The sequence below is a fragment of the Rousettus aegyptiacus genome, unplaced genomic scaffold (genome assembly GCF_014176215.1).
Source record: "Rousettus aegyptiacus isolate mRouAeg1 unplaced genomic scaffold, mRouAeg1.p scaffold_m13_p_1, whole genome shotgun sequence".
NCBI classification, from domain to species: Eukaryota; Metazoa; Chordata; class Mammalia; order Chiroptera; family Pteropodidae; genus Rousettus; species Rousettus aegyptiacus.
In genome coordinates this window covers 151453937-151479089 of record NW_023416284.1, presented here as the reverse complement: position 1 = coordinate 151479089, position 25153 = coordinate 151453937, and the positions used below count along the sequence as shown (strand labels likewise).

At 32.4% G+C, this 25153-nt stretch overlaps 2 protein-coding genes across 3 annotated transcripts in view; one reads left to right on the top strand and one right to left on the bottom strand.

Annotated features, from left to right (window-relative positions):
• Nucleotides 1-25153, top strand: part of CEP85L (centrosomal protein 85 like) — a 114986-nt gene that overhangs the window by 28826 nt on the left and 61007 nt on the right. For both annotated transcript variants that reach the window (XM_016153602.2, XM_016153592.2), the window contains exon 3: nucleotides 9216-10003. In XM_016153602.2, the coding sequence (XP_016009088.2) occupies nucleotides 9216-10003 (788 nt within the window). The remainder of the gene's footprint in view (nucleotides 1-9215; nucleotides 10004-25153) is intronic.
• PLN (phospholamban) lies at nucleotides 14268-24544 on the bottom strand. Its single transcript, XM_016153616.2, has 2 exons — nucleotides 24417-24544; nucleotides 14268-16257 (listed from the first exon to the last, which is right to left on the bottom strand). The coding sequence occupies exon 2, from the start codon at nucleotides 16158-16160 to the stop codon at nucleotides 16002-16004; it is 159 nt and encodes a 52-aa protein (XP_016009102.1). The 5' UTR covers nucleotides 16161-16257; nucleotides 24417-24544; the 3' UTR covers nucleotides 14268-16001.

The following is a 25153-nucleotide window of genomic DNA, read 5'->3' as shown; positions in this document are numbered from 1 at the left end:
GAAACTAAGGCCTTTTAAGGTAAAGACTTGTTCATTCATTTATTTATCCACATGGGCAGTATTTATTTAGTGTTTATTATATGTCAGATACTGCGCTAGATGTTAGAATTAAACAGAAACATTTTCCCTATTCATTGTACTGAAGTCTAGTGGAGGAGACAGACAGGAAGTAATTATAAAATATGACGAGCAGTATGATTGGTGACATACACAGGGTAGGGGGACATACCTAAATCAGATGGATTAGGAGAGGGACCTCTGGCAGAAGTGATGTTTAAGCAGAGGCCCAAAAAGGGGAGTGGGAACTGGAAGGGCAAAAGGGGCAAGGGGAGGAGAGTAGTCGAGGCTGAGAGAACAGCATGGTCAAAGACTGAGGGGTGACAGAACGTTCTGAGAATGGATCAGAGGAGAGTAAAACTGGATGCCAGGGGACCACTTGCGTTGAGAGCCAGTGGTGACTTGTTCATAATAAAAGACAGTGGGAAAGGAGAAAATGAGTTGATTCAAGAGATATTTAGGAGACGAAAATGGTGCATTCTTTTTGAACAGTTTTAATTCTGATGGAATTTGCATACCATACAATTCACTCATTTGAAGTATACAGTTCAGTGGCTTTTAGTACATTTACATAATTGTATACCTTTCACCAGAGTCAATTTTTGGACATTTCATTACCCCCAAGAGAAACCTCACTTCCCTTAGCCATCATCCCCAAACACCCCTTTTCCCCAAGTTCTAGGGAAACTACTACTAATATTGGAGGATGTCATAAAAATTTCCCAGGGCTCTCTTTTCTTTGTTTGTGTATTTTATTATGGTGATTAGGTTTTGTTATTGTACTTTGCCAAATGATTTCTTTAAAACACCTCATCTTAATGTAAAACATCATCTTGTTCTTAATTTTCATTTTTTTATTTCTTTTTTCTCTTTTTTTTTGTGGAAAATTTCAAGCATATACTGAAGTAGAAATAAAGTGAAGTAGTGAACCCACATGTACACCTCACTGAATTTATACAGTTATAAATTACAACACTTGGCAGTCTTATTTCAGCTTGCTCTCATACCCTTGTTAATAATTTTAAGTAAATCGAGAGCTCTCTCTTAACCTTTTAGCATAGTAGTAATATTTATTGAATATGTACTGTGTTCACAAGGCACCATGATAAGAGATTTACAGCTTGTTACAGTTAACTCAAAAATTAGATGTTAGGTACAATTATATGCCTATTTTATAGGAAAAGTAAATGATATTTAGGCTATTCTCTAACCTGTTACCCTTGTTTTACTTTTGTGTGGTGAGTTCATTGATGAATAATCATGTTTTGCAACCTCTTAACTTTGGAACTTTCAGGACTCTGGTAATGCATACTCCAATAACATGGCCTCCAGATACTACCTGGATTAGTTGGTCAGTTGGCTTTAATAAAAATAACTACCGTAAATTTTTGCAGTATGAAATTTTGTATCTTATACCTGATTTACATTTTTTCATTTTAGAAATCCTTCTAATTAAAATAAAATTATCTTCTTTTTACTGATGAAAAATTAAGACTTAGAGGACATTAGTAATATACCCAGGATTGCAGCTCTTTAAGAGATGGAGCTGAGGTTCTTCAAGTGTTAACTCCAAAACCCTGCTCTTAGCTCCACTATAATTAGGTATCTGTACTTGGAAGGGAGAACTAGAGGAGAATTGTATCTAGTGTAGGATACTTTAAGTAATACTAGACTGAGAAATACTAGACCAGAATTCTATTTTGAGACTGTACTTGATCAAGTAATTTAACCTTTATGGACTTTAGTTTTTCATTTGCATATGGGAATAGGTCAGAGGTTATGTGCAAAATACTATTTTGCTTGTGAAATAATTTCAAGGCAGTCTTCAAAACAATTATGATTTTCTTTTTTTATCTTTTGCCAATCAAGTAACCCTTTTCCTTTGCCTCGCACTTCTACTTAATTTTATTGTTAATTTTACATTATTGCTTAAAATGAAAATTTGAATTATAGATTATTTAACACGGCATATAATGCATTATACCTTTAGTAATTTTGTAGAAATTAAAATAGTGTTTTGGAGGTATATTTTGTTTCTTTATGGACCTCATTTTTACCTTCAGTATTATCTATCCATCCATCCATCCATCTATCCATCTATTCTTTTTTTATTTTTTTTTTTTGCTGTCATTTTGCTTCTTTTCCTGGTAGAATATGAATGCCTGAACCTGACCAAGTTGAGCTGAATTTAGTTTGTTTTAGAGACCTATAATGAACCTGTGTTCTTTTGACGTGGAAAAGCTCTGCAGTCACCCAGCTGTGGGTTTAGGGAAGAGATTAATGACTCTGCATCTCTCCAGACTTGCAGATAGTTAGAAGACCAAATAATTTATTGTCTGCTCTGTCATAATATAATAATTTTGTTTCAGAGAAAATTTGCATTTTCAAAAATCACATCCCATAATTTAAGAGATCTAGTTATAATTTGATTTGTAAAAATTTTTATGAAAGAGAAATATAACACCTGCAGCTCTTTGCAAGTAAACTGCCTGGTTAGACTTAATTTTGAATTGAAACCAGTAAGAGATATCTAGAAAATGGTACAGTGGAATAAAATTTTAAAAGGCATTGAAGAAAAAAATATTATTTGTGAAAATAAAAAAAGGGATCTGATTTTACTGACCAGCTTTTAAAATGAATTTCACTTTGAATTATTGACCTCTTTAAACAGTAGTTAGGTTGTCTTTTAACTAAATTGTCAATAATAATCTGGCTGGAGATCAGAAATGCCCCCGCCCCACCCTTAAACAACAACAAAAAAACAAAACAAAACAGGTTTTTGTCTTGTTTTATATAAACTTCTAGAAAGAAGTTTCTTAGTTTGTTGTGAATGGTTGCTAAGAGAGAATGTACAAAAAGGGCTTTGAGACCTAATTTGTGAACAGTAGACTTCTGTAATTGTTTTCAACAACTAATTTCAGAACTTTTAGCTCATTTTCTGTTTTAATAGGATTTGAAGTGGCTTCATAAAAAATACAATTGAGAAAAAATATAAAATAATCAAGAAAACAATGTGATTGGTATTAATAATTAGATAATAAGATGAGAACCAAGATTTTCACAGAATCGTATCCTCTTAGGCCATATTTTTGGCTCTATGGAAACAAGTCTTTTACTCTCCTTAAAATATAAAGAATAAAAAGCAAGCAGTTCAAGAAAACATGCTTTTTATGATATTAATACCTGACATACAGTTTTCCTAATGTTCTTGACAGTTTTTGAACGATTCTTTTTTGTAATCATTCTCAGACTCTATGCAGGTGTTATAATGCCAAAATAAGACTTAATATTTTAGGTATAGCTTTTGTAAACATTTAGCTAGATTAAAAAATTATTTGGAAAATTCTGGTCTTTGAGTGGATTTTTACGTACTGTGATGATTGTTTATATTTTGATGCATTTTTAAAAATCCTACTGCATACCTTTTCTACTTTTCTTAAATTTCTTTCTATCTTTGCTTCTTTTGATTCACTCTTTCCTTTATTCCATTTTATTCTAGTCTATTAGAAATTATACACTGCCTCTTAAAAATATAGCTTTATTGAGATATAATTCATATACCATACAGCTCACTCATTTAAAGTATACTATTTAATGCTTTTTAATATATTCTCACAATTGTGCAACTGTTACCACAATCCAACCTCAGAACATTTTTAGCTCCCCCTAAAAGAAATCTGTTAGGCTGTCTGTCACTTTCCCATCTCTCCTACCTCTGAGTAACTGCCAATTTTTCCATCTCTATAGATTTTGTTTTGATCTGGAGATTTCATATACATGGGATCATCTAATATGTGGTCCTTAGTGATTGACTAATTTTCACTTACTATATATAACATTTTCAAGATTCATTAATATTGTAGCAAGTATTAGTACTTCATTTTGTTTTATTCCCATACATTAGTCCATTGTTTATGCAATCATTGCCCTTATATTTTTTTAAAGATTTAATTATGTTTACTTCTAAACAAAATCTGTTTGTTTTCTTTAACAATTCAGGTCTATTTTTCTTTCTTCCTGAAAGAAACCAAGGGAATTTTAGTGGTTCTTCTAGTGAGTCTTGGTAATAAACTTCTTGTTACTTAGTTGAAAATATATTTTGCCCTCAATTTTGAAAAATAATATACCTTTCTGAACAATTGTTGGGTACCAGTTATTTACTCTTAACCTTTTGAAGATGTTTCACTCTGTTCTGGATTCCATTACTGCTGTTGAGAAGTTACTATCATTCTGATGATTCTTTTATGAATAGTATACTTTTTCTCTGACTCCTTTCTCATTGTCTGGTTTTTGTAGTTTCCTTATGATAAACTTTAGTCTTGCTCTGCAGCTGTATGTATAATCGTGAAATTGTAAACTCCAAAGAGAAAGAGTATATCCATATTGTGAATGATATGTTTGCATTGTCTTTTCTACCTAACATAGCACCTTATGCATAATACCCTCCTAGGAGATTCTTAGGTTGAAGAATTGTATATATCATTTTTACTACCAGGTTTTAGTTTAGATTATTAAAAAAAAAATTTACCTAAAAATATTGCAAATGACTAGAATTTTTTTTAAAGGATATGGTTACATGTATCATTAAAATTTTTTTAACCTGTGATTTGATTGTGTCATTAGCAGGAAACGAAAAAGTATGGTACTATATAAAACCAAATTATTAACTTTAGGTTAGAGTTAACATTTTTGTTTAAAAATATAAAATATAATTATATCAACTGATAGATATATTTAAGCTGTTACATTTAAAATCAGTATTTTGATACAGTGTTGTATAATTTTCTGATTATGTTATTTTAGCTGTAAAGACTCATGGTTTATTGTTATACTATAAATCTGGAGGATGTGTTCTTTTTGAATTTAATTCCTTTTCCTTTAAGAAGGCCAGAGCAGAGATAGACTATTTCTATATGTGAGAAGATAGAATCAATGAATTCATCCATTACCAGATGAGAATAATATGACAGTAAAACAAAGGGTTGGGATTTTGTTCAGAATTCATGGTATGTTTTCTTCAATATAATCTACTAGCATTATATCAGGTTACAACAATGTCCTCTTTTATTTTTCCCTTACTGAAATCTGACTGAAACCATTAGTTCTTCTTTGCTCTCTCTGAATGCTATAAACCCTGTCTCTAGTTTTTAAAAGAACTATTCTCTGCTGGTTTCAGATTTCATTGTTTTAACTTAGATATGGGCTACATGCTATTGTAATAATTTGCATTTGAGATTTGCGGCTACAATTAGATAGTATAATAAAGCACATTGCATTACATCTACCTCTAATTGACTGTGTTTCCTTAGGGAAAAATAAATAATGTGTTAAAAAATGTTAAAATTAATATTTTCTGGACTCTCATCTCTGTCTAAGATATATGGTCCTTTTTTCAGAGATTCATACTGTCAATATTTAATTCCTTGTTCATTTATTATTCATGTTGTGTGTGTGCATGTGTTTGTATGTACATGTGTGTGAATACATTGAGCTTTCATCTTTAGTTTTTGCACTAATGAATTCTGAATGTTATAGGAAATCAATTTTTCAGTAGAACTGAGATGTCGAACTTGGAATATTTAAGCTTGAAGGCTTCAGAACTGGAATGAAACTCAGGTGGAATGATGCTGTAGTGAATAGAAATGCAGAATCACTTATTAAAAAGTGTTATTTCCTGTGCCCCTCTCTACTTTAACTAAATCACAATCTCTTGGAGTAGGTAGGGCTCTAGATCCCAGATAACTTATTTTGTTTGCTGAAGTTTGATAACTTCAGATAAGTGACTTTTGGAATAAATTCTATCCTCTATGTAATGTTCTTTGAACAGCATATATCAATTGTTTTCAGATTTGTGGAAGTAAATACTAGTCTGATATGGAATTGTGTTCTTATTACCAATTGTTGATTTTCTATGCAGTTGGGAAATAATGAGCTGGCAAAGGTAGATGAGAAAGTAGCACATTGTCAAATATAAGTAGCAGCCAAGACTGGTGATCTCTGCTCTCAGAGGTTTCAGCTGTGACATGGAAAGTGAGACAGTCAGTCACCTGATATATTATTCATACTTAGTAACAGTGTACTTTGAGATATTTCAAACTCTTTGAGGTCACAAAACAAAACATCTTTGCAGAGGTTTGGCCAAATTGTACAGTTATGCTCCTTGAAAAGAAATTAAAATGAGCCAAGTATGAAGTAAAAAGTAACCCACTATGCAGGGGTTACTTTTAAATTTGGGGTGTATTCTTTCATACCGTTAATTTGCTCATGATTATATATATATTTGCATACATATTTTAAATATTGACATGTGCAAGATTTTCAAAGTCTATATAACACTTTATGTTTTCATCATTGCAGAATATTGTAGCCTTTAATCATATTATAAATCTGATAAGGGTGTGTGCTTTACTATTAGCGAGCTTGAACATCTTTTTTTTTTTTAACATGTATATTTTAGTTTGCATTTCTTGTAATTTGCTTATTGATTTCCCTAGTCTTTTAAAATTGAGTTATTAGGTTTTTTTTTTTAATTTTTGAAGTTTTTTGTATGATATAGACATTAGCCTTTTGTCTTTTATATTGAAAATAACATATATTTAGCTTTTTGAATGGTGTAATAACAGCTAACATTTTGCTTTGTGACAGGAGTTCTTCTGGATTCTTTATGTATATTATTTCAGTTAATCCTCATTGTTGTCATCTCCACTTTATGAATGAGATGACTGTAATGCAAGGAGGTTAAATAACTTATTTGAGCACAGATACTACTAAGTGGTAGAGTCAGGATTTGAATCTAAAACAACTGATTTAAAAATATTACACTCAATTTTTACACTATATCTTTACTTAAAATTTTTTTAAATGTAAAAAATGGAAAATTTCAAATTCGCTATGAAAATTTTTGTTTTTTAAAAAATTAAAGATATTTTTCAGAGGCTGTGATGATTTTAATACAAATATTTCTTTAGGCATAGTAACACAAACATCTATATGATAAATAGATGTAATTCTATAATATTAATACAAATATTTCATAGACTTTTAGGGATATTTGTTCTATTTCTGTAGGAACATAAACTGACCTTCAGTAGCATATTTCACTCTATTTTCTTCTACTGATTTCATAATAGCCTGTTAATCCTCCTGTTGCCAGTCATTTTGCTTTAATCCATCTTCAGCACTGCAATCGTCGTAAGTGCAGTTTTGATCCTGTCACTCCTTTGGAAACTTTCAGTGATATCACATTTCTTGCTGAATGAAGCCCAGGCTCTTTCCTTAGCAGGGCATTTGAAGACTTGGACAACTGTGCTCCACCTTTATCTTTCAAGATTTAGCTTGAGTAGCTTTTCTTGACACTCCATACTGCAGAGAAATGGATAGTTTGTTTTTCTTCTATTGGAACTACTTTCTCTGGCTTCATGCTTGGATCAGGTAGTGTTCTTAATCAGCAGAAGCTGACTGACTGATGGAGCAGATAAGAAATTTGTTTAAGTGCATGTGGTCCCTCACAGAATTTTGAGGGAGGGTTGGTGAATCAGTCTTAAGGTTAAGCTTGCAGGTAAAATGCCTCAAATCATCTATCTCTAAGAACTGTCACTCTCCTGCCCCATCAAGCCCTGGAGGAAACCAGCAGTACTGCCCAACTGCTGCCACCTCTGGGCTGGAACTTGATTTGGCTACTTCAATTGCTGCCATTGTGGAAGGCTGATACCTCTGCTGTTGCCCATGCCAGGCAAAAATGGTAACTCCACGCAGAACCCACTTTCTCACGCGATTCACTTCCATGCTGAAGTCTTGCTCAGGTGCTTCTGAATGCTTGCATCGTAGTTGCAGGGTATCTGTTGGTAATTTGAGGTCTAACATTTATTTGGGAGGTTAGACATATCTGTGGAAATTTTCCTGAGTATAAAAAGATTTTGCAGAAGTCGATGAGAAGCTTGAATATGATAAACATCCACTATACTTCTTGCTGTATCCTTTCATCTGTAATATTTCTCCCTCTTCATCTCCAGGTGAATAAATTCTGTGCAAAGACCTGCTGGAATTCAATTTTTAAATTAGTCTTCCTGGTTTTTTCTCATTTGAATTTTCTTATGACTTTCTCAACATTTTTTCCCATTACTCTGTTTCTTTGAAACAATATAAAAGCTCGGAAGCAATATATTTAAATATATTCTAGTATGAGTCAAACAATATGGAAAGATACAGAATAAACTGAGGAAGTCGCTTTTCACTGTTCACCTCCTCTCCCCTCACACTTCAAATTGCTGCTTTCTACATATCCTCTGATAAAAATTATAACATTTGCTTTTAATTTGGCACATTTGATTATTATTTTGTACTTGATGGTAAGTTCATTGAGTATAGAGGCCCTTATTTATCCTTTGGTTGCTGGCATAGAGCCTACTCAAACTTTCTGTGTGTAGAACAATATTAAATGAAGACCTGACCTAAGGCTCTAGCTATGTAATAATTTTGGAAGTGAAAACTTAACAACTCGGGGATTTAGTGGCTGTACAGAAAAAAAATAGGAAACAAAGTATACTCCAAACAAGAGTTCTAGCTTGAGAAATAAATCATTGGTAATACTATTCAGGAAGACGTAAGAACTATTCTGTATCTGTAGAAATATTGTTAAAACCTTTTTTGATTATTTTCCAATATTGCAGGAGCTCCTTTACCCATATTTATGATTTGAATTAGTTTTGGAAAAGTGCTAAAATGTTCAGATTTGGCATAGATTTCTGTAGTTTAGGAAAGATACTGAAAAATACCACTTTCTGTTAGACTTGTGTCTGTCTTTAATGCTGGATTATAAGTACGACTGCTTAGTGGGGAGGTGGATTTTTCTTTTAAAGGTGCAGCACTTAGATTAGTGAATATAAACCTGTTTCAAATAATTTTTCATCTCTTGGTAGATGGAAAATGAGGTATATATTTTTTTGTGTATACAATTTCAGAAGATAACTTTTGCAAGTTTGATCCATTTCAGATAAAGTAATAACAATAGTAAGAATAATATTCTAATTTTGATAAAGTGCCTCTGAAAAACTCGTGCTGAGAAACCATATTAAAATTTTTGTTGTGGAATTTTGCATTTTGCCTCATTTTTCCCTCCTATTAATTACAACTAATTTGGCGTTCTTTTCTTTTTCCAGATCATTCAACTTCAAGTGGCACATTGTCTTTTAAGCCTAGTCGGTCATTGGTTACTCTTCCTACTGCCCATGTCATGCCGTCTAATTCCAGCGCTTCAGTATCCAAACACAGGGAATCATTGACATCAGATGGCTCAAAATGGAGTTCAAGCCTCATGCAGACGTTGGGAAAGCACAGAAGGGGGGAGCAGGACTCTTCACTAGACATGAAGGACTTCCGGCCCCTCCGGAAATGGTCATCTTTATCCAAACTCACTATCCCGGATGACTGCAGCCAGGGTGGCATTGTACACACTGAAGAGTCAAGGAGTGATTTGGAAAAGACAGGGAGAGGCAAGGCTTTAACCTCACAACTAAGGACGATTGGGCCTAGCTGCTTACACGATAGTATGGAGATGCTTAAGTTAGAGGACAAGGAAATAAATAAAAAACGATCATCAACTCTGGATTGCAAATATAAATTTGAGAGCTGTAGCAAAGAGGACTTTAGAGCTTCTTCCTCTACTCTTAGGAGACAGACCTTAGACATGACATATAGTGCCTTACCTGAAAGCAAGCCGAATATGACAGGCTCAGAGGCTTTTGAACCGCTGAAATATTTAATGCTTGGTCAGCAGGCAGTAGGTGGAGTTCCCATTCAGCCATCTGTTAGGACGCAGATGTGGCTTACGGAGCAGCTGCGGACAAACCCTTTGGAAGGTAGAACTACAGAGGACTCTTACAGTTTAGCTCCTTGGCAACAGCAGCAAATTGAAGAGTTTCGCGAAGAAAGTGAAACACCAATGCAGGTAAGGCTCAAAATCTAGTGTTTGCTTCCCTCCAGTGGACATCATGAGCAGAATAGCACACTTGCAGTAAGCATATGGCAGACAGTGTGTTCACACACATGGATAGCTTTTTCTTCCCACCCCACCCCCCCGAAAGTAAATAAGCATAGATATTACAAATTCCAATAGTACTGCATTAATAAACAGAACTTAAAAAATATTTGAGGCTGATTAACATGAAAAACTTTAAAACTTTGTATCTAACTTGGTCTTTACTTTTCTTATTTGTTAAGTGGATGTAAAAATAAACAAAGCAAAGCATATACATTCTAAAGAAACTTGGAAAGAAAGGAGCTGACATAGTATCATAGAACACTAACTTGGGAATACAAAGTCTTGGATATTGTTTCTGGTTCTATCACATTCAGAGTCTGGATGATTCTCTACCTAATCAATACTTAATACTTTTGGGCCTCAATTTCTTATTCTTTTAATTGAAATATAATTGACAGATAACTAGTTTTAGTCATAGATCATAATGATTTGATATATGTATATATTGCAGAATGATCAGCACAGTAAATCTAGTTTACATTCATCACCGTACACAGTTACATTTTTTTTTTCCTGTGATGAGAACTTTTAAGATTTACATTCTTAGCAACTTTCGGACATGTAGTACAGGCCAGGGCCCCAGCCCCAGCCTTTGGCAACGACCACTAATCTATTTTCTGTACCTATGACTTATGTTGCTTTCATGCATTGGCATTGTAAATACTGTTGCAGTGAATATGGAGGTGCATATATCTTTTGGGGTTAGTGTTTTGTTTCCTTTGGATAAACAACCAGAAGTGGAATTGCCAGGTCATAAGGCAGTTCTATTTTTAATATTTTGAGGAACCTCCATACTGTTTTCCATTGTGGCTGCACTAGTTTACATTCCCATCAATAGTACACAAGGGTTCCCTCTTCTCCACATTCTTGCCAACACTTATCTCTTGTCTATACTTCTTTTCTTGTCTACACTTATAATAGCCATTCGAAAAGGTGTGAGTTTATATCTCATTGTGGTTTTGATTTGCATTTCCCTGACGATTAGTAATGTTGAGCACCTTTTCATGTAAACAAATTAATTCTATCAAAAAGTGCAAAATCTTACAAAAGCAAAAATTTTACTTATTACTGCTGCTAATGAAAAATAATGAAGATTCAAAGAATGTATTCTATGAAAGGGTAAGGAGATGACTTATCTAGGAACCTCACAAATCTGAGTACAGCCCCAAACATAAACAACCTGACGTGCTACATTTACAGGAAAACCCTTAACACATCCCATGAGCCTTCTTTGCTCTTGTTTTAGACACAGTTCTAGACTATGTATATTTAAAGCACATAACCAAACAGGCATAATTATGATGTCTAAATTACAAGTCAATAATTTAACCAGATTTATTTGCGATTTATCAGTTTAAATGATTAAGAGATAAGAAACCCAAGTTCAAAAATACTGTATATTTAAATTCTCAGATTAGGGTTTTATTTCTTCAGTTGGTGTCTTTACACAGAATGGGAGGAGTTGTCCGGGGATCCAGGGAGTCTGAGTGTTCTACTCCAACCTGAAGTAGGTAACTGAGAAAATTGGGTGTATTTAAAGTAATAAGTTTTAATTCTTTATCTACTTGGAGCAACTTTCACTCTAAGCAAAGTTTTCCTCAACCTTGACAATACAGCGAGGGTAGGGATCTTGGAGGTACTTTGTAGAGTAAGACTTATTTTTAAATCTTCTCAATGCACTCTAGAGGAAGGCTGTTAAGGGACAAAATTTGTATGCACCCTGGAAAGTCCTTCTTTTTGATTAACCATATTTGGGATGATCTCTTTATAGTGCTTTTAAGTTTTAGAGTAGAAAGATGAAACTATGTGAGAAAAACTTTAGACATTTTAATTGGAATATTTAAATGACTGCTTCTCTTCTAATTCCCTTCTTAGACTGTTACAGGAAAAATTCTTTAATACCTTCTCCATGGAGGGTCCAATGTCCAAGTACTATCTTTATTTTAAAAGCTCTCACCTTAGAGGTTTCTTAAAAGACTGTTTAAGACATTGACTTCCTTTTAGCCTAATTTTTACATAAAGAAGAGAGCCACAATAAGATTCATCTTATTTTCTCCCATTTGAGAATGTGTATGATTTTTAAGCACAATTGTTAAACCTTCAACATGAAAAACAGCAACTCTATTACAACAAAGAAAAGGAATTTAGCTGAGAGTCACTACCACCACTACAGATTTGTATAGACCTTTGTAGCTCTCGGAGTATTTTATCTCAATTGATTCTCACAGCTTCTAAACCCTTTTCTTTCTCTAACGGTTAATATTGTAACATGAAAGTTTTACTCTTCTTAGAACTCAGTCCAGAATAATTATTGAGTCAGCCTCACAATCTTATACGTATAGTGTTCCTTGATTCCCATGGTTTGCTACTAAATCAGCTGCAGTGCAGGTAATTTAGTACTCTGAAGCATTTTTTTTTTTTTTTTTTTGTGAATGAAGAGAAGCCATCTGTGCCCTCAGTTGATTAGAATATAGGCCTCCATGTGCAATGTCCACCAGTGTTTTTGATTCTTTCCTGTGTTCTGTTTCACCCTTCTCCTCCCACCCTCCCCCAAAGCTGTCTAATCCTGCAAGGACTATGACAGCAGAGAAAAACAAACAAGAGTCTTGTTTTCTTTTTGTAAAGGATGTATCCCTTTCCATGTCCCTCTTGCATTTCTTTTTTTCTGGGGGGGGAGGGGTGGTAGTGGATGGGAAAAGAATGGAGGGTTTGTACACACAATAGTGTCCACTGGAATTCTGTGAGCTCACAGTGGATCTTCCACAGACAGTAGTGAAAAAGGGGTTTCTTTATTGATAAAATTGTTTATCCTCTTTTTTCTTACATTCTCTAGGATATTTTTAAGTTCTGGGTTGCAGTTGTGAAAAAGAGGAAAATAAAATTTGGTGCCTATTTAATTCATGGTGGGGTTTCAGCAGCCAAGATATAGGCTCCTAATGATTTTAACCTATTTCACTGAAAATTTTCTCTTATATAAATCAAAAATGTAAATAAAAATTTTGATAAAAATGACAAAGTTAAATGACTTGGATTTTTTCTAACTCGATATAAGAATGAAAAAGTTTTAATGTGAGAGTGTTTTATGTATTCTGTTACATACTCTGAAAAGAAAGTTTTATTATTTTTGTACCTCGTTTTGTCTTTAATATTTTTAATGTCTAAGATAATATTCATTTAAAGATGTAGACACTATCACACTCTGAATAGATAGGCTATGCCATTATGACACATTCATTAGCTAAAAAGCAAATAAGTGATTTTTGTATACATGCTTTAATAACATGTTTGACTTTTATTCATCTGTCAACTTTTCTACATGGTATTGGCCTAATTTTTAGACATTTTAAAGTGTGCTATTACTTATTGAAGATCTTTTTTGAAAATTTGTCATTTTTCCACTTTGCCGTAAGACGCAAAAGTAATCAAAGGATATGTAATTTCTAGGTAGAAGGAAATTCATTATTTTATGTAAGTCTGCCCTCTTGTGTCTGTATTGGGAAATCTTGATCTTATTTTACATGGGGAATGTCACTGAAAACAACTTACAAAATCAAAACTGCTTATATTAGATTTTTTATGGTCATAACAGTTATGAGTATATTAAAGAATGATATCATTAAAGAACTTGGTTACTTTTTGCATGAGTTCAAGAAGGTTCATTTTAATATATTTTATTAAATATAAAAATTTAATAATGATTTACATTAAATAAACATTTGGAACAATTAAAATATAAAAGCTACATTAAACATTTAAAAATTAGTTCATTTTTAGGGTTCTGTAAATTAATTTTGGAATTTATTCTATGGTAGAAAGTATTTGAGAATTTGGTATTTAAAAATTTTTAAATACATTATTTTATTTTATCTTACTCTTAACACATCATGATGAACAGTAAATAAGTTTCATTTAAAGAATAGATTTTTGTTCTACATTATACCTGAGTTGCAATATTCTGTAATCATCAGGTAGTATAAGGTTTTAATTTCTATTAAAGACAGAATGAAAAAAAATCTTCCTGTTTTATTTAGGAAAAACCTTATATCTTCACAGTTTATAGTTTGAGGTTGTGTTGTAATGCATAATATAATGAAAGGAATAGATGTATTTTAAATTTTCCACTTATTTTTTAGAGCATGCAGGTAATAATTATAGAACTTGATTACTTTTCGCATGGGCAGTTATACCAGTGAAATGATTGTATCTTTTATTTATAAACTTTCTATTTGATATTTGGGATCATCAACTCATAGGTGAGGCTTTGCTCAGGAAATCCCCATCAGTATGAGATCTCTTTTTCCCTTGGTTCCTCAGATGTCAGTGAACTTCCTTCCAACCCCATCTCCTGTACTGCTCAGGGATTCAGAAAAATTTGTTTCCATCACTATTCCACTAGCAGCACTTGTGTTACAAACCAAGGTTAATGTTGATTTTTCAAAATTTTTTAGTAACCAAATTTTAACACATATAATAAATCACACATTCTCAACTTCTTTAATAATTGCTATATTAGTAATATGTCTTGAACTGTGGTTGAAATTATTAGATGATGCAGTATAGGTGTAAGCCATTTTAGACTTAATTTTAAACCGAGTCAACTTAAATTACCCAATTTGGGTGAATAAGTTTTCTATTACTAATTTTTACTTCTGTTTTATGAATTCTTGGAAGATATTTTTAAATGGCAGAGGGGAAATTGAAAATATATTCAGCAAGAAAATAATTGTAGATTGGCATCGTTGGGTGTGTAATTTAGTATAGTAGAGTGGCCTACCAAACAGATGTTTACCATCCGGTTGATAGATTAAAGAAAGTAGCTATATCTTGTTATAAACAACAAAGGGATGAAAAATTTATTTCAAAATGTAATCAAAGAATTAGTTAATTTTGGAACAAGAATTCAAAATTTTATTTTTTTTAATGCTTGTCATATTACAGTTTTCTTTTATTCTTTTCTTTGCCTACAGGGAGTATGAGGGTAAAATAGAAAACAACCTATAAAACCATTCTAAATTCTTAATATTTCATGATTCCACAGATATAGTATGGCAAGTTATGTACTTCAACTCAGATAATCAATTACAGTGCTATAAATTAAGGTTAGACTTTATTAGTAATTATGGCTAATCACATCGTCAGCTGTTAAATTAACTGACAGTTCTTATGTATTGATTATAATGTCCTAGAGAGAATAGATTTATGGTTACCTACATGTAGTAGAATTCTATAATTCTTTGAAAAAATTAGTTAAGAGAAATTTTATTTATGTAAGTATGACATACCTTTTTCCTACTTGATTCTCATAAACTTCAAAAAATGTTAAGTATAGAAAAAGAACACAATTTCTATTTTAGAATATAGGTTATGATAGTTAATACAAAGATTTCTGTATGATAATAAAGATAACAGATAAGAGGATTCAGTGGGCTATTTCAGGTGATGACAGTTCTTTTGAATGATTATTTTGGTACTTAGCAAAGACCTGAAACATAATTAATAAACACCAAATAGGCCTTTACAGTACAAGATAAATTATATTCACCCCAAATAGTGAAGCTAGTGCTTTATATATGAAGTGAAGTTGTTAGCAATGTGTTTTCAAAACTAAACCCCTAGTTCATCCTTAGAAGAGGTTTGGGATAGAAACTTATAAGATTTGTTGTGGAAATCAGCAGTTACATTATGCATACTAATAGTCATTTTAAAGTTAATTTTGATAATAGAGCCCTTTTCATCTTTACAAGATGCAGCAGATGAATACATTTGCTATCAATTTGTTCTGAATCTTGACCTTTTCACAAATAAATTCTTCTACTTAGGAAGTGGTCTGTTTTCCTCTTTTCGTGGGATGACAGATTTTAAGTTGATGGCGATTAGTTGCATCACTGCAGATTGTAGCAGAACTTCAGAGAAGCATCACGATGATGCAGATCAACAAGAGACATATTAAGATGAGACAGAAGTTGATAAATAGGTTCTGGAGATTCTGACGTGCTTGTTGAGGCATTTCAATGTTTGAAGCTCTTCTTATAGCAGAGCGAGTGAGGTATTGGACTTTCTCCATGATACAGGAAGGCAAAGAAGTCCGAAGTTTTAAATGATCAAGAGAAAGGTGAAAAGCGGACAGCCAAATGTGAGAGGACTCTCTTCTTTTAGGTAGCCTGGAATGTAAAAATTGTAAATGGATTAGGATCATATGTGTAACCTAGTCTCTGAACAGGTAAAACACATTTTGTATTCATCTTCCTCATCAACATTATTCGTATTTATGACATTAAAATATTTACAGTCTGTGTATATGTGTGTGCACACACACAGGTGTTTCCTTAGCCTGTGTGTCTCTCTCTGAGTGTGTCTTTTTTGGTGAGGGTCACCACGATGTCTCATTTGTCTTGTGTTTGGAGTGTAGTTAACTTTAGTCTTTGCCTCTTCCTCTCAAAATGACTAGAAGTATAGTTTTGGTTAGGGTGCAGCTTGTTTTGGCTATTCCCTTTGGAGAAAGTCTTTCCACATATTTTCATTAAGACTGTTTCTCTGTGAACATAATTGTTGCGAACGTTAGTATATTAATAGCTCCAGAGCAAATCTTGTAAAAAGAAATTCATGTAATACTTCCATATGTTGATTTGAGTCAGAATAAAATAGTTAAATGAGATATGTTTTACCAGTACTATAGTTTCAGATGTTTGTTATTCCTTTATATGATTTTATAGTTTTGTAGAATATGCTATTTTAAGTAACATTTTAATAAGAATCGAAATGAGGTACTGAAGGCTGTCAGGCTCAGAAGTCACACTTTATCTCACTATCTACCACAGACAGTTCCTATTTACACATGACCTGTACTTGCAAGTTGTGGTTTCCATTAGCTTTTTTTCAGAGTTCCTACAAGCTCTTCTGCCTAATTAATTATTTGTGCTAATTAATAAAACAAAGAAAATAAAACTTAAAGCAGTAGATCATTATAGAAAAATTAGATATAGATTAACAATAAACTGTAAATTAAATAATAGCTACTAGCATTAGGGATATTTTGTTGTCAATCAGGATACATCTGTAAATTTTAAAATAAAAATTAGAAATGGAAGAAATGGAATAAAAAAATAACCATAACTACCTACCCAGATAATGTTTGTTAACATTTGTTGATATATCATTGTTAATGAAGATACTACTATATTACTCCAGCTGCCAGATGTGATTTTCCATCATCTCAGTACATGAAAACCCAAATTAACCTGTCAGCTCCATTTCTGACAGACTAGTGATGAAGTAAGTGAGCAAGAGGGGAAAACTGAAAGAATGGGAAAGGGGAAGAGGTGTATCAGGCACAATCAGTGAGAACTTGGCATTCATTTTTACAAGGAAATGTGGTATATGGTGAGTAGGTTCCATAATTTCAGTACTTTGGCTTGGCCGTTTAATGATCTGAGTTATATACTAGATTGGACTTTCATTTGGCCTCCTTCATAGTGTTGGTCTGTAATGAGGAAATCCTAATAGCCAACTTACATCAAACTTTATTCTTTTGAAGAGTTGGTAACAACCCTTGTTTCTTTAGTATATATTCTATAGCATATATGCATACATAAGTATGTATATATGTCTCTAACATATTCTTCATTATCCAATACAAGTAGCTGTTACGTAATTTATCTATAACACTCTCCACTTAGAAAATGGCAGCTTAAACTTCATATATATTTAATTACTTTTGTTTGGATTCCTCAGATAAAATACTATGGATATGAAGGGGTTTTCTTTTGTTCTTAAAGAAAATGCATCCTTTAAGTTGTTTCATTTTATATTTGCTTATAGTAGATATATTGAATTTATATACTTTTGGGTAAAAGCGGGGAAGATTTCCTTTCTTTCTTTTGAAGGAAATAAAAGAAATCTTTCCTTTATTATATATTTGATTAGTTGCTTATTATAAGGATATATATAATAGTACAGTTAAGAAAGGAATAAGAATTAGCATTGGCAGTTCCTGTTTGAACTTAATTTTTTGTGGAGTTTTAGATCTGAAAGGTCTGAGTTTAAAAATTATTTTGAGACAAAATGTGGAAAAGAAATAAGCTGGCCAGCTGTTCATCAGGAAGCATTGTATATACAAGAGTCATTCCTTATTCTGACACTGATGAGTAGTGCCTCACTCACATGAAACATGTCACCTTTCCATAAATACTCCATTCCCTTTTCTGATTTTGTCTTTTGCTGTTCTGGCTCTCCCTGAAATGTTGCCCCTCCCCCTCCACTCTAACCTGCACCGCCCTCCCCCCCTCCCCTTGATTCTTTGCCAGGCAAACTTAAGTGGATCCTTAAGGCCCAGTTTAAATATCAGTTCTTAATGAAACCTTCCATTACTCTTTAAGGCAGTATCGATTATCACCTCTGCTGGCTTTCAGCAGGTAGTGTTACCAATATCAAGCTAGCTATCAGGCTGTATTGTAATTTTGATCTACATATTTATGTTCCCAACTAGGCTTCTAGTTCATGAGTAAGAGGAACCACATGTTCATTTTGTATTCTGGTACTTAGTGCATAATTGATACTATTTGAATAAACCAAAGGAGTAAAATAGGCGATTTTTATGATTTACTTTAATACTGCTAGGAAATTGATAATGATCAAAGAGTGCTGTGATTAACAGATTAACCACTTAGAGTAACAGAATAGTAGTTGAACACATAATCTCCAGTATTCTTAAATCTTCCTATTACAGATGAGGAAAATGAGGCTTAGAGGATTTGCATTAGAGGATTGCAATTTAGATAAGCTTATTGTTAATGATTAACAACTTTAACCTGAACTAGACATTGTCCAAATTAGTATTTGGTGTTTGTGAAATACAAAGCGGTATGCCCTAAAGAGAAGAGCTCTTTACTGATTAAAGTGTAATGAATATATTTTAAAGATAACTCATAATATTTCAACAGCCAACTTATTGAAAAAGGATAGTTTTGTTCCTGGAAACAAATTGAATATAAAGGAGAACCAAAGATAGTATCTTGTTTGTTGTCAGATTTAGAAAGGTTATAATTCTAAAGTAATTTGTAGTCACTTTATAATCTTAGGCTAAAACCCAAACCAAATCTGCTTTACATGCTGAAATGTTAGCTGTAGGCATTCAGTTCATTGGGCCCAGTTTATTACTAATCCATAAATCATCCCTACAAGATGAGGCTTCCTATAATACGTTGAGAGTTGAAAAGCTGTGTGGGAACAGCACAGTCCTGTCTTTGGAGTTGTCTTTGCCCTTTACTACATCATAATTAATGGCATGGTTGTCAGGTATTTATCATCCTTTTCTCTGCACTCACACCCATTCCGTGAGTTTAGAACCCCTCTTGTCTTTTTTCCCTCCTCTCTTCTTAGAACTAAGCTGTTAATAGAATAATATTTGGTGGAGACCCTAGAAAAATAGCTTCACTTTATTTTCATTTTATCTGATTTTTTTTATAGCATTCTTTTAGGATAATCATAAATAGATCATGTTAGGATGTTCTGGATATGCCTCTAGCTTAAACAGCCATGGAGATGAAATTGGTGCACCCCCCCCCACACACACACACACACATACACACTTTAGAGGATCACAGTATGTGTAAATTAAGTGTTTGGCACAAGAGGAGTGAGGACATTTTAAAAATTAATTCATCACCCAGGCCCTACAGTCAGAATACTGAAAATATGAAAGATGCTTTCATAGGAATTTGGGTGTAGAAATACCAGATCCCTATCTCTTCTCTTGAGTTGTATCTCAGAGGCACAGAGTATCTTATATGTCTGTGGGATCTATGATTATTGTAATTTTTGGAGGGATGGGAGAAATAACCAACTCTTTACTATTTTTTGTAAGATTTATAAAGCCTTTGGTGGTTCACTTTTTCTATTTTGCCCCCAAATACAATAAATACAATAAAGTTCAAGATAATATTATTTTTTGAAGGGGAAGAAGAGAGACAAACCACAGGCAACTCTTATCCTTCAACAAATATCATGTGCCATATTAGGCAACATTTTGAGTGAAAAGGTACTATGTCAGCTTCTGCAGGAGTCCTCACTTTGTCTCACTATTAGGAGATAGTGAGTCCTATTGCCTAACATAATAGCAGATGCATTCTTGTACAATAGGAACCTCAGCAGACTTTTGAAAACTTTTGGTGGTCTGCTTTATGATTTGCTAGACTATGGTTGATACCATAATGATGATGTGTATGCTGAGCAGTCATTTAATTTAAGCACTTTCAATGCTTTGCAGAACTTCCTGAACTTAGTTTTTTGGGGTATTCCCTCTACTTAAATTATAAATTCCTGAGGTTTCTTAGCTGTATTTATGGAATTCAGAATTTTGCTTCCCTTTTATTTTTATCTATTTATTTTAATAAATGTGGTCATATTTTGCTAGTAAATTTAATACACATCCAAGATTGCAGTCTGACACTTTTTAGAATTTTTTTTCTATTTAATTGGTTCACAAGATTAGAATTCTCTATAGATTTGAGTTGACAGGATTTGTCTGTAGTAGGATTATTTGGGGATTTTCCCACCTACTATTCACTGTCATTTTTGCAGGTAATCCAGAAGTGATTGTGTATGCATCTTATTTTATTTTTAACTTATTGAATTAAATGAGGACAGTTCATCATCAGAATTATCATCAGTCTCTTAGCATCCAAAAGTTATTTTGGTAGTCATTTTTCTTTTGAGATTGCCTAATGTTAAACTTGGAAGTTCTGATTGAAGTTATTTTGTGACAGCAGCATTCCAGAGCTTGTTGGCCCATACCGGCTATTTGAAAGAATCTTCAAGCTGCTTCAGCCTGGTTATGAAAATAACTGCGTAAACATAAAAATCAATATATTCTCAACCCCTTAATTGACCCTATAATGAAATATTTCCATTGTTTTAAAGCTATGCCTTGAGAAAACTTCCTTAAACAATAGCATATAGAGATTTTGTCTTTGAAATTGGCACATTACTGTTGTGATGGCATATTGGCCTGTCTTCATTATGTTTATTATGTTAAAATTAATTTATTTGGAATTAAACTATTTTTTTTTTAACCTTGTAGTAGTTGAGGCTTCAGATTCCTCTTTGGGAAAGCTCATGTGAGGAGAACTTTTAAGGAAAAATGATTGCCAGTTAACTTTACCACCAATAATGTGAGTGGATTGGTTTTGTTTTGTATTGTTTTATTTTGAAGGAACTGAAGGTGGAGTACATTTTAAAAAGCACTAGAGGTCCTCAGTTGACTATAAGTATACTGGGGTGAAGATGTGTACTCAGGCCTCATTTTCATGTGTTTATTGGGTATTAAATGCTTCAGAGTTATGTAGGGTAAGATCATTGATATATTATTTCTAGAAATGTTTAAAGAGACTACTGATTTAGGTCACTATTATTTAGAAGGATTGTTTCTTGGATTTCTAACCTTTATGTTTACTACTTTGCTGTTTTGATCAGTTAATTCACAGTTTAGATGAAGGTTAGTGATTTCTGCAGCATAAATAACAAAACAAGATTCCTCTGTTTAAGAACCTCAAAACATGGGGTTGAATGTTTTAAATAGTAGACTGTGATGATGTCAGAAGTGAAACTGGGAAACGCTGAAATATTTAATATAGAACTGGAATATAGTATGAAAGTGGTTTTGTGAAAAGTTTTGAGAAGTTAACCTGGACTTTAGGTTATCAAGGCTAAATGGATTAAAAGCACAAGTATTTTAGCAATGAAACAAATAAAAAAACTAATTTGTTCGATTATTCATGTTGTTTTTTAAAGTCTGTGTAATTATTTGAATTTTACCACCAGGGTGTAATACTTAATAACTAAGGTCATGTACAACCTTCTTACATCCCTGGCTTTGAAAATGATCACATTATATAGGGTATTAAGGACATAATGCCTTATGAGTAAATTAAATAAAATGGAGTGGTTTTAAATAAAAGTTCATATTCTCTAACTTTGCCTTTTAGAGTACCATTACAGTATTTGAGGACTTTCAATTTATTTTGCTTTGCCAATGTCATGTTTTATTTTTAAGCCATGTTGTTCTGTGGATAGGATGTGCATGTGGTTTGCAGTCAGAAAATCTTGGCTCCTGCCAAGGCTCCCCCATTTCCTAGCTCTGTGACCTTGGGCAATTTACCCTTTTCACATTTGTTTCCTAAATTATAAAATAGAGCTGAAGTGTCGAACATACAGAGAGCAAGGAGGATCAAATGAAATATTTTAATATACCAATGCTTTTAGGAAATCATTCAAGAATAAAGAAGGATGTTCCAATTGACCCTTTTTATAGGATTGGTAATCTAATCTTTACATTTAATTTTTACTTAAAATCTTAATATATTACTTAATTTATTACTTGTAATACATTACATAGTACATTTAATAAATTATAAATTTTATACTTTATTTGAACTATTTTATCTATACAAATATTCTCTTAATTTAGTGAGATTAAGAAACAATATGTATAAATAGGTAACCAAATACAGTTTTTTTCTTCAATATTATTTTCCTTTATGTCCACTGAAATACTATTAAAATAATTTTTGATATTTGAGTTTCAGGAAATGATAGTGATATGACTCCTTAAAACAAACTACTCTAGCTCTTTCATTTGTTTTTAAAACTTAATGTTTCATTATTTAAACGTCTTTCACGTTTCTTCCATTTTATTTCATCTGACACTTTTTTAAGCACTTTATTTTAAGCCATATATCTTTTAAACAAAGACAATGCTTAAATTTCACCTTATGATAGAGACAAACTAGTTGGGACATAATGTCTGGCACTAGGACATAATATTTGAAATTTGAACAAAAGTCATTGTAACTGTAATTTATATCAATTTGCACACGCTAAGGATATCTCTAATAGCAGAATTTCTGCTCTTTGTAAGTATCAACTTTTTGGAGCAATGTATGATATGGTGACATTTTGGTACTACAAAAACAAACACCTCATTTGAAATGTGAGGATGTAATTTGATAGGTGTTTGATTAAAAATGAATAAATATGCATATAAAGCACCTTCACTAAATGACTTCTGTATAATATCAAAGGAAAAACATTTTATGAATAGAAAGATATTGAGAGGCAGTTAGGGTGCCTCAGAAGTAGACAAAAATCAGATATGTTTTTGCATGCCTTAAGCAAAGTTGCTTATGGAATTAGTTCTTATTTGTAAAAAGCAATAGAGTTAACTTTTGTCATAAGAATTTAGAATTCTAGAGCTAAATTTTATTTTGACATATATATGAAAATAAAAATAATGAAATAAAATCAATGTAATATTATTCTTTATGCCCATGACCGAGATTTATGAATGAAGACACACTTTGTGTATTAAAGAGGATTATAACATTAAGAATAGCATAGAATTTAAACAAATTATAAAATTTACTGTGGCATCTTTATACCGAAGCATTTCTTTCTTTTCCTTTTTTCCCCTTCTAAATGCAAGAGAGGAAACTGAGGATTGTAACTTGTTAAAAGTATAAGAGTTAGAATAAACACTTGTTTTATCACATAACTCAAATGAGATATTTAGGAATGTTTGTGTTGTTAACATCTATTTTTAAAGTGCTGCATTACTATTCTGTAACTTTAGAAAGAATTTTACATATGTTTTTGACAAATGTTTTTCAATTTCAAAACCTATTGATATAATACTGAATTTAATATAAAATTTATTAAAAACTCAGATTTTTTAAAGCAGTGTTTGTTTTAAGTTTATTGGACTTTATAGAGAGGAAAAAAGGCTTCAAAAGCGTTTAAAATGGTTTGTGCTCAACTCTACTTTGTTAATATTCTCTGTAAAGAACCATGATGATAATATTGGAATAGTCATGCCAGTGATGTGCATGTCAGACAGTCACAGGACTGCTTATAGTATTCTAGATGTAAGTAGCCCACTTGTGTCCTGTTTCTCAGTAGAGTAATAAATAATAAAATGAAGCGTTTTTGCATGAAGAAATCAAATTACCATTACCACCAAATATGGTAAGATAATTGAAAAATATTTTAGTTGGCAGAAATTCAGTTTTGAAAAGCAAAATAAAAGTGAAAGTTAAATGAAAATGACAATAACGAGGATGAAGGCAGCCCATATTATTTCAAAGTTAAGTCTTAGTCACTGAGTGGATAAGCGTTTTTTTAGAAATTAAGCTTTTTGTGCTATGAGCCATTTTATTATCTACCTTTGAACTGAACTTTACAATATATAATTAATTATTTTTTTTAAAGTTCAATACGTTTAAATTACAGAAAGTAAGGCTTACCAAAATCAGTGAAATCCATTTCTTACCTTGGCTGTTGTGATGATCACAAGATATAGAGTATTGTGAGTAGTATGGAGTCTTATCCGGGTTTAGCTAGGAAGTTTTCTGTTACCAGATTTATGGGAACAATTGAAGCCCGTGGAGGAGAAAAAGTGTTCTAGGGAGGTCTTATGATGTCACATAGGAATTCTGAAGTAGCGATTGGTTAGCTGCATAGTCTTATCACACTCAAACATTTTAGAATGTCATTTATCTTACTTTAGGTTTGGAAAGGTCATTAACTCTTTGTGCCTCATATTTGTTTTTAATTTTAAAAAGTGTATGAGAGGGAAATGAAAAAAAAAAAGGAGCGGTAGGAAAGCTTTTTGAAAGCATCTTTGGGCTTAGAAATGATTGCATGCTGATGGCGATAATGTTGAAGTAAAATAGTTATAGTAATAGGAATTTTAATGAAGTGAGAGTAATAATACTGGCTTAAGCCAAACAACTCTTGTTGAGTTGCTGTTGCTGCTGTTGCTTTAATATTGCAGCTTCATAATGTTAGCTTCTAGCAAGACAATAATTAAACATTTTCACAAAATCAAATTTTATACTCTTTCCTGTCTTCTTTTGCTCTCTTTCCTCATATCTTTGTATGTATGGGGAAGGGAGTGTATATGAGAAAGCCAAGCTAATAACTGATTTTGATTTTTTAAAATTAGCTTAAAAAATTACTTATAAAGTAAGAACTAATAAATAGATTTAATATGTTTGTGTTTTCTTC